Source organism: Belonocnema kinseyi, chromosome 8, assembly GCF_010883055.1.
Source record: "Belonocnema kinseyi isolate 2016_QV_RU_SX_M_011 chromosome 8, B_treatae_v1, whole genome shotgun sequence".
Taxonomy (NCBI): domain Eukaryota; kingdom Metazoa; phylum Arthropoda; class Insecta; order Hymenoptera; family Cynipidae; genus Belonocnema; species Belonocnema kinseyi.
Window position 1 is genome coordinate 26,676,272 of NC_046664.1, and position 15,583 is coordinate 26,691,854.

The 15,583-nt window shown below is 34.1% G+C and overlaps 1 protein-coding gene across 1 annotated transcript in view; it reads right to left on the reverse strand.

Annotated features, from left to right (window-relative positions):
- Positions 1–15,583, reverse strand: part of LOC117178419 — an 873,788-nt gene that overhangs the window by 5,792 nt on the left and 852,413 nt on the right. The window contains exon 4 of the mRNA XM_033369846.1: positions 7,474–7,850. Within this exon, the coding sequence (XP_033225737.1) occupies positions 7,474–7,850 (377 nt within the window). The remainder of the gene's footprint in view (positions 1–7,473; positions 7,851–15,583) is intronic.

Consider the following 15,583-nt stretch of genomic DNA (forward strand, 5'->3'; position numbering starts at 1 on the left):
CAGTCTGAGAATGCAAGAGGACTACCGTACCGTGGGACTCGAATTTCAATCTCGCACGCGAATGAGGCTCCTTCAGAAACGGCAGCATTCGTCACGCGCGACAAGAGGCTAAGATGGAATTCGGGTCGCACGGTGTGGCTGCGTCAAATTTATCTCGAGAATGTGAAAAACCACTCGCGCTTTACGAAATCCATATGCTAATTTTCACGACGCAAAATTTATTATTATATGACACTTTGTCGATAAGTGGATTGCATTATTTCCACAATAGCCCAATTTTCCAGAAGCAATTTGCATTCAGCAAAAAAGACTCTTTTTTGCTGAAAACATTTTATAGATTCGTGAGACGTGGAATGGCAATGTGAGAGTGAAGCTAAAAAAAGAGATTTCTCTAACTTCATGTATGGAAATAATTTTATTTTGTTTGAGTTTATTGGTTTATTATGATATGTAAAATTTCAGATTACCTAAGACTTGTTATAAATGTGTTGGCGTCATTAATAGTGAAGCTTCCTTTGATCTAATCTGTCAGAATTATATGTTGCGATCATCCAATTAGAGATAAAATCATCCACTTAAATGTTTATCGCGAAGATAAGTTTGCCGTCGGGTAAATCAATTGACTCCTGAGCATATGCGTTGGGTTCCTATGAAGGATTGCTCATTGAGGTTTTATAAATTCAGTATAAAAATAGAAAAAGGAGTCTAAATATTTGTATTTTTAAAATAATTTGTAATGTAATCCTTGCTAAAGAAATGTAATATTGATACTTCCCGTATACATTATTTTTATATAATAAAATTTGCTTGCTAAAAAAATATGATGATATAAAAATATAGAATATTGTAATTAATTCGGTTACAAGAAAGTTAAAAAGTCGAGGAGAAAAAACTGATGAATGTAAAACACTAAATGTTTTTCTTCCAGAAAACGAAAATTTTTTTCATCTTAAAATTTTCTCTAATACAAATTTTTCTGTTATTTGAAAACAGTAAATTACAGAAATATTTTGTATCTGAACTTATATAAAGACGTTGTTAATAATGGATAGGCTAGATAATTGAAGCTGTCAATTGTTTGCAACGTTTTTATTCAACTAGAAACCAAATTTATCTGAGCCTTACTTCTGGAAAAAAATTTCCGATTCATAGGAGAACTGGAAACAATTAAAAAATTCCTTATTATTAATAACTATTTTTCGTCTCAGTTTTATTAATTTTTTTATCAAACAAATTTTAAGTGTGATATGATCTTCAATGATCGAAGGGAAACTTTATTGGTAAAGTGAAATTTAATTTAAATAAAACATTGACAAATACAGTGCAAGAGAATGATGTATCCGAGAAAATAAACAGTCATTGACTAAAACCGAATCAATAAAATAATGCTGTTATAGAAAACAAATGTATACAAGCTACAGAAACGAAATAATTATTATTTAGTAAAAAATATTATTCTTTAACTTTTTTTCATGGAAGAGAAACATTTTATAACTGGAATTTACATTTAGGGACGAGATTCTGACTTCTGAAAGTATAATCAAATTTTTTTATTATTTCCGATTATTTATTTTATAACTTTAAAGCCTATTTTTAGATTTTCAATAAATTATTAAAGATAATAAGTTACAATTGTTTTATTGGCGTAAGATGATAAAAAAATTGGTCTATAAAACTGAGTGGTTATTATTCAAAACTAGTCAAAATATTTTCAGAGGATTGAAATTCATTGAAGGGTTGTAGTTATTTTTATAATTATAGGTACTATTTACAACATTTTCAATGATTTTGAAAGAAAATAATCAATTTCAAAAACCGTTACTACTTTTTAAAGCAAAATAGACCCAAGAACAGACTGTTTGATTAGATTTTACAATCTAAAGCTGTTAATTTGACACAAATTTTAAGTATACGTTACAAAATATATCCATAAATTTATAAAATAACTGATAATTTTTTACACTCTGCAGAAAACTCGGTAAACTTTACAGAAAATCTATGCTGTCCCTATTTTAACTAAAAATCCTGTAACCTTAGCAGAATTTTTTTATGCATGAAAAATTTCTGTGAAATTGTGATATCTCGATCATCTTTGAAGTACATTTATAATTTTTATGAAAAATTAAATTTTTTATCGTTATCCAAAGCCGATTGAAAACCCCCATGAAATTTTAATCTCAATGATTTAAGTGAAATTTCACGGAATCCGGTAACTTTTTTACACCAAACTTTTGATCCTTAATCAAACATTTAATACCTTAAGAGCGTATATTTATTTCCTAAACTGGAAATTGAATTTTTATCACACTCCATAGCCGAGCCATTTTTCATTTTTGGTTTGTGTCACTTTCAGATTTTCAACTTCCACATCCATTTAGATTTAAAAAAATGCTTTTGTTCGCTCTTTTGACAAAATCTTATTTTGTTGGTTACTAAGATTTTTACTGTCGCTATTAATATATTTTCATGCTGCATTTTCGTTTTTTCGGAAAGTTAGACAAATTACAATGCTATACATTCTGAATCATCATAATAAAGTTCCAGGATATTTTTTATCTGAAGTTGGATCATTTTTATCGCACGGCGGATAAAAACTATCCGACGTCGGATAATTTTATCAATTATTTGCAACGTTCTTATCCAAATTCAGATAAAAAAGATGTCTGGGATTCACTGTGAAATATAAAACGTGAGAATTAATATATACTTAATTAGAAAGAGAATATCAAAGTGCCTTAAATGTGATGCAAATCATCCATCAGTTCTAACAAGTCCTAAATAAATTTTTTCTTCAATAGAACTGCTTCTAAATAAGAAAAATAGTTAAAAACTGAACCCCTGAAAAAAATCGTTAAAAAATGTATCAGATCGTTGAAATAAAAGAAATTTCAAAACGCAAAGTGACTATTTCCACGATATGGAGCAACATCGGTTCTCCCGTGATAGTTCGCGCGTACAAGTTCCAGTCGCTGGCGCCATCTGGAGGATTAGTTGACGGGGACTCGAGCGGAGAACTGAGCGTTTTCCCTGAGAGGAAGAGAGGCAATCGAAGGTGCCACCCGTGACTGGACATTGCATATGATTTCACGGTCGCTGATTCTGTCTTCTTCGTGTGTAGAAATCGTGAAGATCTCGCCTGGATATCCGCCTTTAAATTGGATTGCAGCCACCGCGTTCTCTCCCTCCTTCCGTCTATCTTGAAACGTATTTACTCGTTAGAGACACGTCATTATTCGTCGCTCATTACGAGCGCACGGAATAATCAACTTATACGTTCTACAACAATCAAATTTAAAAAAACTCAATGATATGCAGAAGGAGAGTAAAGGCGACTCGCTCGACCTTTATATGACTCCCGATTTAATTATCTATTATGCAGAGCCGAGTCTCGGAAGCGGAAACGGAAGAGAGACCAAGGTGCCTACCAAACGGAGCGTAAGAAGTTGCTCTTCAGGGAGAACCTTCCGTAATTTAACGTCCAATCCTTTCCCTATTTGAAATAACGCTAAGAGGCTCATCAAGTAAATTTATGCAAGAAATACCTGTTAAGTTCCCAGAAGAAAACCTAATAAAAAGGTGTGACTTAACGACACTTTTAACCTTTTTTCATCTGGTTGCGAAAGGCTTTTAATTTCCAAATGTCATTTCTACCAGAGCAATTTTCTCGCTCCTTTTCTGTAACCAGCAGTAAAGATTTATTATCCGCATAACAGTAATCTACGCGTTTAAATCGTTAAATTTTACTATCAGCGCGAAAGTTTTTGTCGCTTTTCTCTGAATAGTCGCGTCGGCATACTTTCCGCTTCTCTTCTACCAAAGAGCCGGTTTGTTTTTTCAGGATTCGAGTACCTCGCGAGGAATCGCCCTGTATACTCAATATTGATATTAGCATATGATAATATAATTTGACGAGCCGCGGGCAATCCCTTAAAACATAACTGCCGTTGATATACGTAACACCAAGACCGCAGTCATCCATCCCGTTCCCATCGTTCTCTGTTGCACCTAAAGGACCGGACGATAATTTACATATGAAACACGTTTTTTTGTAGGACTTTCTTAACTCATACAACATCCATCTCCCACGAGTGGAGACACTCAAATTTTTCGCAATTATGTCTCCCAAATTCCCGAAGAAAACACTGAGTCGACTTTGAATGACTTTTTTGCCAAATGTGTAAAGTAAGAAAACAGAAACACGAATGCCATTAGTATTCATAAAGAAACGATCTAATTTTATGTTAATGAACATTTTTTGGATGATAGTGATCCATCAAGTATCAGTCAAGTTAGTTCTCATGCTGTAGTAGGAAGTCTTACAAAGTTAAAGGTGCTCAAGGAAATACGACTTCACCGACGATTTTCGCGAACCTTCCCGGAACCAGATCGTTTCGCGTTTCGATCCTCATCTTGGCTGGATCCGTTATGCTTCCCTGCCGTCTCAGGGTGGCTGGAAGCCGCGGAGGCAATCCATTCGAAATTCCTTGGGTTTTATCGCGCAATGCTGGAAGCATCGTCGATTCGTGACGCGTATACAACGAGCAAGTCGATACGTTTGCTCGTAAATCTTTGAAGCAAATGCGACTCCGGTCTCTTCTCCTCTTCCATCCTCTTCTCTCGAGATGGACGAACTCGCAGTAAACGGCCACTTTACCGCGTGTAAAATCTCTGAATTCCACACTGGTACTGCACTCTCGAGCGAAACTGGTTTCCACTCGCGAATCTCGCGGAAAGTCCGACACCACTTACTTCAAATCCATCCAGGACCTTCTCGATGTATCGAGTTCTGCTTCCAGCACAATCGTTTCCACGAAATACAATTTAGAGACCGGAGGAGCTTATCATTTCGAATATGAAATTAGTTGATTAGACATCGACTGTTTACATTTTCTTTGTCCTGGGAGATGACGTATTTCCTGGACCTACGATAACCGCGATGCGTTAATCATTAACTTACACTCGCGATCCACCTACGCTCAGGTCGAGCAATAACCGAGAGTAGTAGAAGTAAAGAATCGAGGTTATCCACTGAAGGAATCAGGAGTTTCCTTTTCTAAAGGGCCGCCGTTTTAACTATATAGGAGAGAGTATCGGCACCCTTCATGGTTATCGTGACAAATGCAATAACTTAGACATATTCCAGCCATACACTCGAGCGCAAAAGTTATCTCGATATAAATTCCACCGGCACGTACACGCGGCACCGAGACGAACCGCGCGTAAGCACCAGCGCGCAGTATGTACCAAGAAACCGGTTTTCCATGCGCTTAATTTCACGCTAACGTCAGCGCAATTCAGTTTACACGGATACTCCCCGTTTTCTAATGCTCCTCACGTTCCCTACTCGTCCTGAGATCGAAGTGCAAGCTTCGAAGGGCATGAGAATCTTCGGCGATCCTTTGATCCTTCTTTAGAGGCGACATCGAATCTTGTCATGTAGATATTTTTTATGTTGGATCCGATGATGATGAATCACTTGCCCTTTGGAAAACCATCACATGAATCATATTTCAGAAATAACTCCGACAAGATTGGTAAATTTGCTGTAATATGAAAGTAGCGACATAAGATGACAAAATTAGAGGTTATTATCATGTTAGATATGTTGTCCTTAATGTGTTAGAGATTATCCGACGATCAGAATTCACTTGCTGATTGATGAAGGTTCACATTTCTCATTGCCTAAGTCACTTTCTTGGGGGTCTCTTTGCTACCAATTTAGAAAGTCATGCGTTTCATGACAACGTTGAAAAAACTGACTTTTTTGTGGTTTTAACTTTGAATTTTATCTAAGTCCAATGATGTTGAACCAGTTGCCCATTGAAAAACACATTAATCTTCATGAAACCGTATTTAGATTCAACTATCAAATGTACAGGTGATGTGTTTTAATGTGAACAAAATATGAAATGTCACATCAGAGTTGTCCTCGTCCATCACTGTATTTTAATTAATTTTATATTTTCTGAGAATACCTTATTCAATTGTAAAATTACAGTTTTTGATTATTTGCAGAAAACTTTAATGCAAATTTGATGTTTTTAAGCATATGACATTCTAGTGAAATTTGAAATAGACTAAATTTGCAGACATCACAATAATTCATAAGAAAATATTTCACAACAACCAAAAACAAAGACTACAATTTGTGCTTTTCAAGAGTGACATTATAGTAAAATTTAAAATGCTGAAATTCTACAATTGCACATCGTGTGATGTAGTCCTGTATTTACTTTGAATCAATTTTGCAAAGATTTTCAGCAAATTTGTTTAATGACATCATATACTTTAGAATCTTTACATTAATGTAAAGAAAAAATTAACTACAATTTTCGGCATTTTCAAAGATGACGTTGTATCAGACTTCGCGAAAGCCAAAAATTGCACATGTTGACATGAAATTTAAGATTGATTTTTATGAAAAACACCACCTCACATCAATTTTAAAAAACTATCACGACATTTTTGACGATTTCAAAGACGAAAAAATATCAGACCTTGAAAAAATCAAGCATTTTTAAAATATTGACAGTTCGACATCATCTGACTTTTTGATATTTCTTCAGATTTCGGTACCAGTGAATGTCAAACTCCGAGCCTTAAAAGAAAAGTCAGCAGAAGATTTGAAAAAGATCTCGATCTTTTTAAAAACACCTGACTCGATTCTTTGAAGATATTGTCACTTTCGGTGAACATTTCCATTTTCGGGAAAACCTCCATGAAGATTTCCACCTCCGATGAAGATTTGGCACAAGAGATCTCTGATGAACTTCAAAGATTGCTGCTTCTAATCTTGACAACACATCCGACGGAAGGTGAATCGCTTAAGAAGTCTAAATCCCATCCTAATCAGTGACACCTCGAGACTTCACAGGTGTCCCATCAGCTTCCGTCGCTTCTCATCCTCATGACATTTCCGCAATCAACTCTAGACTGCAGATTTACACTCTCCTTCATCTTTAAATCCTTTTTCACATGTTCACACGCGATTCACTTGCACTCTTTCTCCTTCACACTTTGGCCTTTACTTCGTGCCACGCGGTTTAACTCCTGTTTCGAAATGTCACTCGCGGTTTCACTCAACACTTGCGTTGTACTTCCCCGATTCCAGTCACATTATATCCCACTAATTCTAGTTTGAAGTAGTTAGTATAGAGTTAGTAAAAGTTAAAGCGAGTAGGAAAGTGACGATCAAAAAAAATATTAGTAACAAGCATCGAACTCTCAAGAAAGAACTTTTTTAAGTATTGCGAAGCAGCCCAATAAAGTGTGAGCATGCCCCCAAAGACGTACTCCATCGCTGGAGAACATTTTGAATAACAGGTAAATTTGACAGAACTGTCACGTCCCAATTGTTAAGAAATGACAGCTGGACTTGCTTCAAACAATTAAAGAGGATTGTCATAAATTTCTGATAATGACAGGAAGAGATGATAGGAGGTTAATGATGATTTGAAAAAAGGAAAAACTCACCTGCAGTATGTATCCTCTTGTGTAATCCTCGTGAGTCCAGCCAAAGGCGGCTAGAAGACGCGTCACTTGTGTGTGGGGCAATTGGTTGAACAACTGATCGAGTAGGATCTTAAGCCGTATCGGCAAAGCGCGCGAGCCGTAGAGGACTAGGGATGCGACGTCAAACGCGGCCGTCGGCTCGACAGTCTCTGAAGCCGGTGGCCTCTCCTCCTTCTCCGCGACAGTCAGCTCCCCACCATCGGCGCCTCCACCGCCGCCACCGGCTGCTTGCCTTACCCTCCCGCCGGCGCTTTTGTCCTCCCTACCAGCGGCTCGTGGGCTGGAGGCGACATCCCCACCAACGCCGCCTCCGTGGAGGCTTGACAGTCGCGCGAGCGCTGCAACAGAAGAGAGGAAAAGAGAGAGGTTAGCTTTGCGTGTGGATGGACCCCCTACTCCGCGCAGTCGTCTTCTCCCACATCCGCTCTCTCGACAGTGTCTCGCGGCTCGTATCTCTTTCTCCCTCCCACTCTCATTCTCTCTCACTCCCACTCACTCGTATCGGCCTCTTTTCACCTGTTCTCTCTTTCTCGCTGCAGCTTGGTGCCACCTAGGATCGTCGTAAAGAGTCCTGCCACACAGATACTCACTTACCCCCACGCCCTCGAGATAGCCACCCCCCGCCCCCCACTACCGACACATTGTCGTCGCAGAGCGTTAGTATCCCTACTATACGAATTTTCTCATGAGAAGACGGCATCCATCAACCTGCTGCTGCCCCCAACGCCAATGGACCAAAGGAACACCTTTCAATGTCCCGACACTTTGTACCTAACGTTCCTGAGTCACGACGGATTGCAATTAAGGACGGTAGGATAAATCACGCCGAGGAGGGTACAATTTTGTTTTGGGGGTTGGTCAATTTTAGACAAGTTTCTTGTTATTTTATTTTTTGCAGAAATTAAATTGTTGGGACATTCAAGGATGGTTTGATAACAGATTTTATTGGATGTTCTGAACCATTACACGAGTTTTCAAAGTCGAGATATAAAAAAATATGAAGAGGCACGCGGGCAAATTATTTGTTTTTCCAAAGAGCTATCGCATTTATGAAAGTCCGGCGAGGATTTATAAATAGCGGAAACTGAAATGCTCTGCTTTTAGCTCGCAGTTTTTAAATTTTGTACAGAAGGGTTTTTAATTAAGGTAGTTACAAAGTGGATTTTAGTGATTTTAATTTTATCTCTGGCTTTAGAAATAATTTCCCATTAATAATTTATTACCTAAATTGGATGCACTACTTTCTGAAGTGAATGAACTCTCTCGGAGAAAAAGTGCGCTTATGACCATGCGTCCTTGTCGGACGATAAGATACGTCTTGAAGGCACCTGGACGCTTGAGGCGCTTTCCCTCGAGAACCGTCACGCTTTTCGCGCGTTACGATTCCATCATGAAAGGTACGAAAGTTTACGGACCCTTTCGCCGCGTAAGAAGCCAAGAAGGTGATTTTATCGTCGCCGTTATTCGCTGCGATGAAAACACCTAATCGGATGCACGCGCTAATCTTTTTCGCTGAATATTCCACACACATATCTCACTATCGATCTGCCAGCGAGGCGATGTTCCCTTCAATAACTTATTGCCAACCCTCTTCATCTCGAAAAGCATTATTTCCCACCTCGATAAAGAAAAAATACAATTTTATTTATTTACTTGTGTCAAAAGTTGTTAATCATGAATTTAATATCGATTTCATATAGTAATCGTGGTTGCTGTTAGCGCAATGAATTTGTGTTTTCTCGAGCTGAACGGTAAACACATACGACTCACGTGGGACGTGGCGCCCTCTTCGAGATCATTTTCGTTGCGGAACTATAATTCAGATTGAACGTTAAGCAAGCTATTCTAGACTATTCTTTTTCATTGGAAATTTTTGTTGGTTAAATGTAAATAATGTAAATATTATATATAAATAATATATAATAACAAATAAACAAATTTTCTGTAGGCGGACATTTTTATCAACGTATTCAACGTATGACACCTATGATTTAAAAAAATGGTACAATCTAGTTGTAAAATATTGTAATTATTTACTTGACAATGAAACTCTGCAGCTGAATTACATTTTTAAATAAATCTTTAAAATTTCATCGCACATATTGGTAAAAATAATTTCTTTGTAAATTGTTTACAAAATGTGTATTCAAATAATTTGTTTAAATGCAGTTGAGTTCATAGAAAAAAAATTAAGTAGATAGACTTTAAGTAATTTTTTCAAAACTGAATGAAATAGCACTATTAATTTTTTTCAGGTAATCGAAGCTTTTCTACTCGCAAAATTATAATGGAACAAATAAATAAATCTGGGAAATTACGTTTCTTTTTAATAGAAAACTCAAAATTAAAAAATATACTGTGCTTAGATTTAAGGTTGTCCACACTATTCAAACTGTTTTCCAATGCACATTCAACAGTAGAAAAGTCACAAGCCCCTAAAAATGTTCACAATTAATGTAAAGATTTTTCAAAATTTAATTAAGCCTCTTTCTCTTAGCTTTTCTTGAATGAAGAAAAAGCTATTTTTTTAAACCAACATAATGAAAAAAAATGCTCTTCGTTATTTTCAAATTTGCAATTAGGAGAATTTTTTATTTAAAATTATTTTATCTTTTAGGGATTATTTTTAAAATGTTCATTGGAGTATTTCTTTTAGAAATGTTTTTGAATGAAAAATGTTTTTAGTTGAAAACTATTTCGTTTTAGTTGAGGATTAAACTGGTTTGTTAAAAATGCTTCTTCTTTATTCAAATCAACTCATTTAAAACTTGAAAACTAATTTTTTAAACTGAAATTTTAACAATTTAGTTGACAATTCAACTGTTTGGTTAAAAATCATCTTTTTTAAATTTAAAATGAAAATATTTTTTAGTGTTTTGGTGAAAAATTTGATCTTTTTTAGTTTAAGAATTGATGGAATTCGTCTGTTTTGGTACAAAATTAATCTTCTTCGTAGAAAATTCAGTTATTTGGTTACAAATTTATTTATTCAGTGGACATATTAATCCTTTTCGGTATAAAATCAATCTTTTTGGTTGAAATTAAACTGTTTGGTTCAAAATTTGTTTAATTTTTTGAATATTTGTAATTTTGAAAAAACTAATATTCTTGGTTAGAAGTTCATATTTTTTGTTAAAAACTAATGTTTTCAGTTCGAAATATAATCATTCCATTTTTGATGAAAAAAACTTAATTTTTTTTACTTGAAACTTTAAAGACTTGGTTAGATATGTATGTATTTTGCTAAACAATCTTCTTTTCATATAAAATTAACCGCGGTTGAAAAATTAATTCGTTTTCTTGTTGTGGAAAATTATTTTTTCGTAAAAAATTTAACTGTTCCCTTTTTTGTTAAAATTTTATATCTTTTAGTTTAAAAAATCAACTATTTCGATAAAAATGTGTGTATAATTTGTTGTAAATTCGTCTTTTTGCGGGAGAAAATTAATCCTTCTGGGTTAAAAATTTAATTGGTTAGTAATTTATGTATTTTGTTTAAAATTATTTGTATTTATTGTAGGAAATCAATTTTTTGGTTAAAAATGCAAATTTGTGGTTAAAAAGTAAACTGTCTTTGATTCGAAATAATAACATTTTTTAGTTGAAATATTAGGCATTTAATATTTTTGATAATTCATCTTTATAGGTTGAAAATGCTACTAATTTGTTAAAAATAGATTATTCTTTGGTTAAAAATTAATTTTTTCAAATGAAAGTTTAAGAATTATTCAGAGGTAGAAAACTCTTTGGCTGAAAAATTCAATAATTCAGTAGAAAAATCAACTATTAGGTTAAAGTTTTTTTTTATTCGTCTTTTTTGGCAGAAACTGAAATGCAACTGTTTGGCCCATAGTTGATGTATTTTGTTGAAAATTGGTCTTTTTCGAATCAAACTAATCTTCTTGGTTAAAAATTCATTTTTTTGGTTGAGCAAACTATAACTTTGAATAAAATTGTGACTGTTTTTTAAAAATCTCTTCTTTAAGTTTGAAAATTCAAAATTTTGATTGAAATTTATTATTTTTATCAAAAGAAAAACCTTCTTTTATAGAAAATACAACTTGCTCAAATTTGGTAAATTTCATAATTCCTTCGATTGATAATGATTCTGTTTTGTTTGCATATTCCAAAATTCGAAAATTGTTGACCAGTTTGCAATATTTATTTGTGTCTATGAAAATGAAGACAGTAATTGAAAACAACGTTCTGGAAATCCAATTCCCACACATTGTTTCAAAAATGTTTCAGCAGTAATTTAAACCGATCATACGAACGGGAATTGGATTAATTCCATCATTGAATTTTTTCCCCACCATCAGAATAGTAAAAATTCTCGAAAAAAATATTCGGGGAACACATTTATTGACAGATGCGCGAGACACGTAATCGTAAATCCGATATTTGGTTACACCAATATGGACCACATCATACACGTCGGAAAAATCTGGCTTTTCCTGTACATGAGGGTAAATGTTCAGCGCGCCACCGAGTAACCCGATATTTGTATCGAAAATTCAGTGTCCTGTACCGCGGCGCTCTGATGCAAAAAAAAAAAAATGAAAAAAAAATCGCGTATGTGAAAGCACAACAATCCGGTGAATTGTGGTTGAATCCCGCAGCGTAATTCCGCTTGTTTATTACACAGTTCGGGAAATATCATTTTGTCTCCCTTTCGCGCTCAAGGCGCTTTTTAATTGCTGCTTTAGGGCCATTATCCACAGTTGGACGAATGCTTCTGGTCAGTAGTTTATGCAATATTTTTTTCAGTGAAGGTACGTGGGTTAGCGTTCGCTGAGAATAACGTGGTTATGGCAGAATCAATCGAATATTTTCAAAGAATGTTGAGCAACTTGAATACAAACGTGAAGAACAGGGGAATAAATATTTTCTACCTGTATTTGAAATTTAATTATCATAAAAAAATTCAATGACAAAAAAAGGGTTTGCAAAATTTGGCTTATTGCTTCGCAACTGGCATAATTAATTTATAAAAGATTCTCATTGGAATAACCAAAGGGGGTGTACATTTTGATCTCCCATACCCTCCTATCAAATTTACTATTTGGCAAATACATTTTACTTTTGTGAATTTATTTATTGGTGATCCAAAAATCATGTAAGACGATTTGGAGTTTGGTAAAATTTTAATGTTTCTTATGGATCAACCAACAAGTGGAACTTTAAACTAATAAAACAAGATTTTTTAACAAGAGTAGAATTTTCAATCAAGATATATTTTTTTCTTAGTGAGGAAAAGAGTTTCACCCAAATGTTGAAATTTCAAATAAAAAATACAAGCTTTGTACAAAAAAAAAAGGTTAATTTTATACGAATAACTTTGATTTTCTACCAAAGTAATAGAATTTTTAACCCAAAAAGACAAATTGTACAAAAACACTTGAATGTTAAGCAGAGTAACAGAAAAATTACATTCATAACCAAATAGTTGAATTTTTAAGGTAAAAATCTATTTTCTACAAAAAAGTTGAATTTTTCACCCAAAAATATGAATTTTCTTCAAAAAATTAATCTTCAGCCACATAGTAAAATTCTTAGTTTCGGAAATTAATTTTTAATAAACAAACTAATTTTTAACAAAATAGTGTAATTTCAAGCAATATATTACCTTCTTTCTTAAATAAAAAATTTAATTTAAAATTAAACTATTTCGTCGAAAATTTGTCTTTTTGTTTTCGAAGTTCACCTCTTTTTTTTTATTTTTCATATTTTTTAGTGTAAATTTGCAATAGTCTGGTTACAAATGTATTTTTCAGTCAAAAATTAACGTTTTTATTGAAAGCTAAACAATTTTGTAAAAACTTTGTATATTCTAGATTCAAAAATTCAAAATTTGGTAGAAAAGACGACTATTTTTTCGAAGGTTGAATTAATTTGATAATCATCATTTTGTTTAGTTGAAAGTTCATTATTATAGTCAGAAATTAATTTTTTTTTAAATTCTACTTTTTTGTTGAAAATGGTTTTTATTGGTCACAAAATATTTCTTTATTGATAAATTTACTATTCCATTTGTGCTAAAAATTCATATATTTTCTTAAAAATTATTTCTCTTTGGTATAAAATCAATCCTCTTTAAAAAATGTAATTATAGGATGAACGATTTATGTTTTTTTTTAATTTATTTTTTTATTTGAGTATTTAACTATTTTACAAAAAAAATTACTTTTTGTTTAAAATTCCTACTTTATTAACAAAAGGTTAACTGAAACCTTTTTTGGATGCAAGTTGAATTTTGTTTTGTCGAAATAATTGTATCTTTTATTCAAAGATTCATCAGTTTGAGTAGAAACTTCATCTTTCTTAAATGAAAATGCTACCTTTTTCTTGAAAAATTATCAATTTTCTTAAAAAGACATCCTCTTTAGTTGAAAATTCAACTGATTTGTCAAAAATGCAACCATTCTGTAGAAAATTAGGTTTTCTTTTAGATTTATAATTTGGTGTTCAAAGTAAACTGAGATATTTTCTGGATGAAAATTGAAAAATGTTCTTTTCTAGTCCAAAAATTTTCTTTTTTGGAGAAAAATATTGTTATTGGATTGGAATTTAATCTTTTTGGGTAAAAATGCAACCGCTTCGTAGAAAATTCATTTTATGGCTAAAAATTCCTATTTTGATATTAAAAATTCAATTTTTATGCTGAAAATTCGTCATTTGGCTTGAAGGTTCAACAATTTGGATGCCATTTTTTCCTTCTCGACTGGAAAATCTTTATTTGTTGGAAATTCTTTGTTTTTTTGTTTGTTGAAAATTCATTTTCTTGCGTCGAAATACAATTTTTTTCTGCTTGAAATATAAACGATTAAACTTTGTTTTTGAGAATTCATCCCTTTTGGTAGAAAATTCAACATTCTCTTGCAAATTCTTGTTCTTGAATTATTTTGAAAAATTCTTTAAAATATCAATTATATATGTATAAAAATTTGTATATATAAGAGTCTTAACCTGCCAAGCTCTAAGCCCCCCTTAGGGGGTGGGGGTTTTAGAGAAGGCCTATAATCCGTTACGTAATTTAAGTACGACCCCTGATTCAAAATTGAATTTAAAAAAAACTTAATCTTATTTATGCATGGAAGCTTAGTTGTCTTGAAGAAACCCCATGCTGGACAGCGTTGTTCTCTGGTTGGGTAATAAATGATACTTTTGATAATTAGCGGCTCCTTTCGAAGGGGAATCCCATGCGATTTCATATGTAACGAGCGTGTCGGTTCTGTTCTGGGTCCCTTTTGGATCCTCGAAGTGTCAATAGGGCCCTGGTGCAGCAGGTGAGGTCCCCTATTGTCTAAAAGTGCAAGATAACCCTAGGAAATTGGCCGCGAATTGTCGGAAGGTGGCGTGACCGGGTTGACAGGCTGGCCAACAAAGAACGGAAGTACCAACAACAATGGCGAATTCGTGAGACAATGCGTCGAGGCTGTCAGACTGAAATCGAGACCCTCTCGAAACAAGGAACTTTTCTCCTCTCGAAGGAAATGCAAATTTCCGAAGAAAATGCAAATTTTTGAAGAAAGCGATCCTGGCGACAGTTTCGCAGTGACTTCAGTCTGTCTTGAGCCTGCCAACGATACCCCGCGAATACAATGCTTGTCCACAATAGGGGCCTCTTGTGGGTGTCATTCCTTTTCTCTGGAGTCACAATGCCCAGGACTCGCTGAGATATACGGACCCAACTTACGCCCTAAAAGTCCCATTGGAATCGATGTAAACTTTGGACCCTCTGTCCTATCGGTGTAATGTACCCTTCCTTTTCAAATCTAAAGGCCGCATTGTTGAAGAGCATTCAAAGGATGATCATAATATTTCTGCTCGACACAACAAAATTCTTTCAGGAATTTAGAGATTTAGGGATCTTGCTTTTTCAAGAATGGGGCATTCATTTTAAATATGAACTTAATCGGTTTGTTTGCTGCTTATTCAGTATTCATAGTTTGTATTCTCGTCAATGCTTAAAAGGCCGTCCTTAAACTACCTTACTAATTTTAGGCTATTTTGGACCCACCGTTCAGCCTCTTTGATAATTGAAATTTTTTCTTAGACCCCCCCCCCCCCC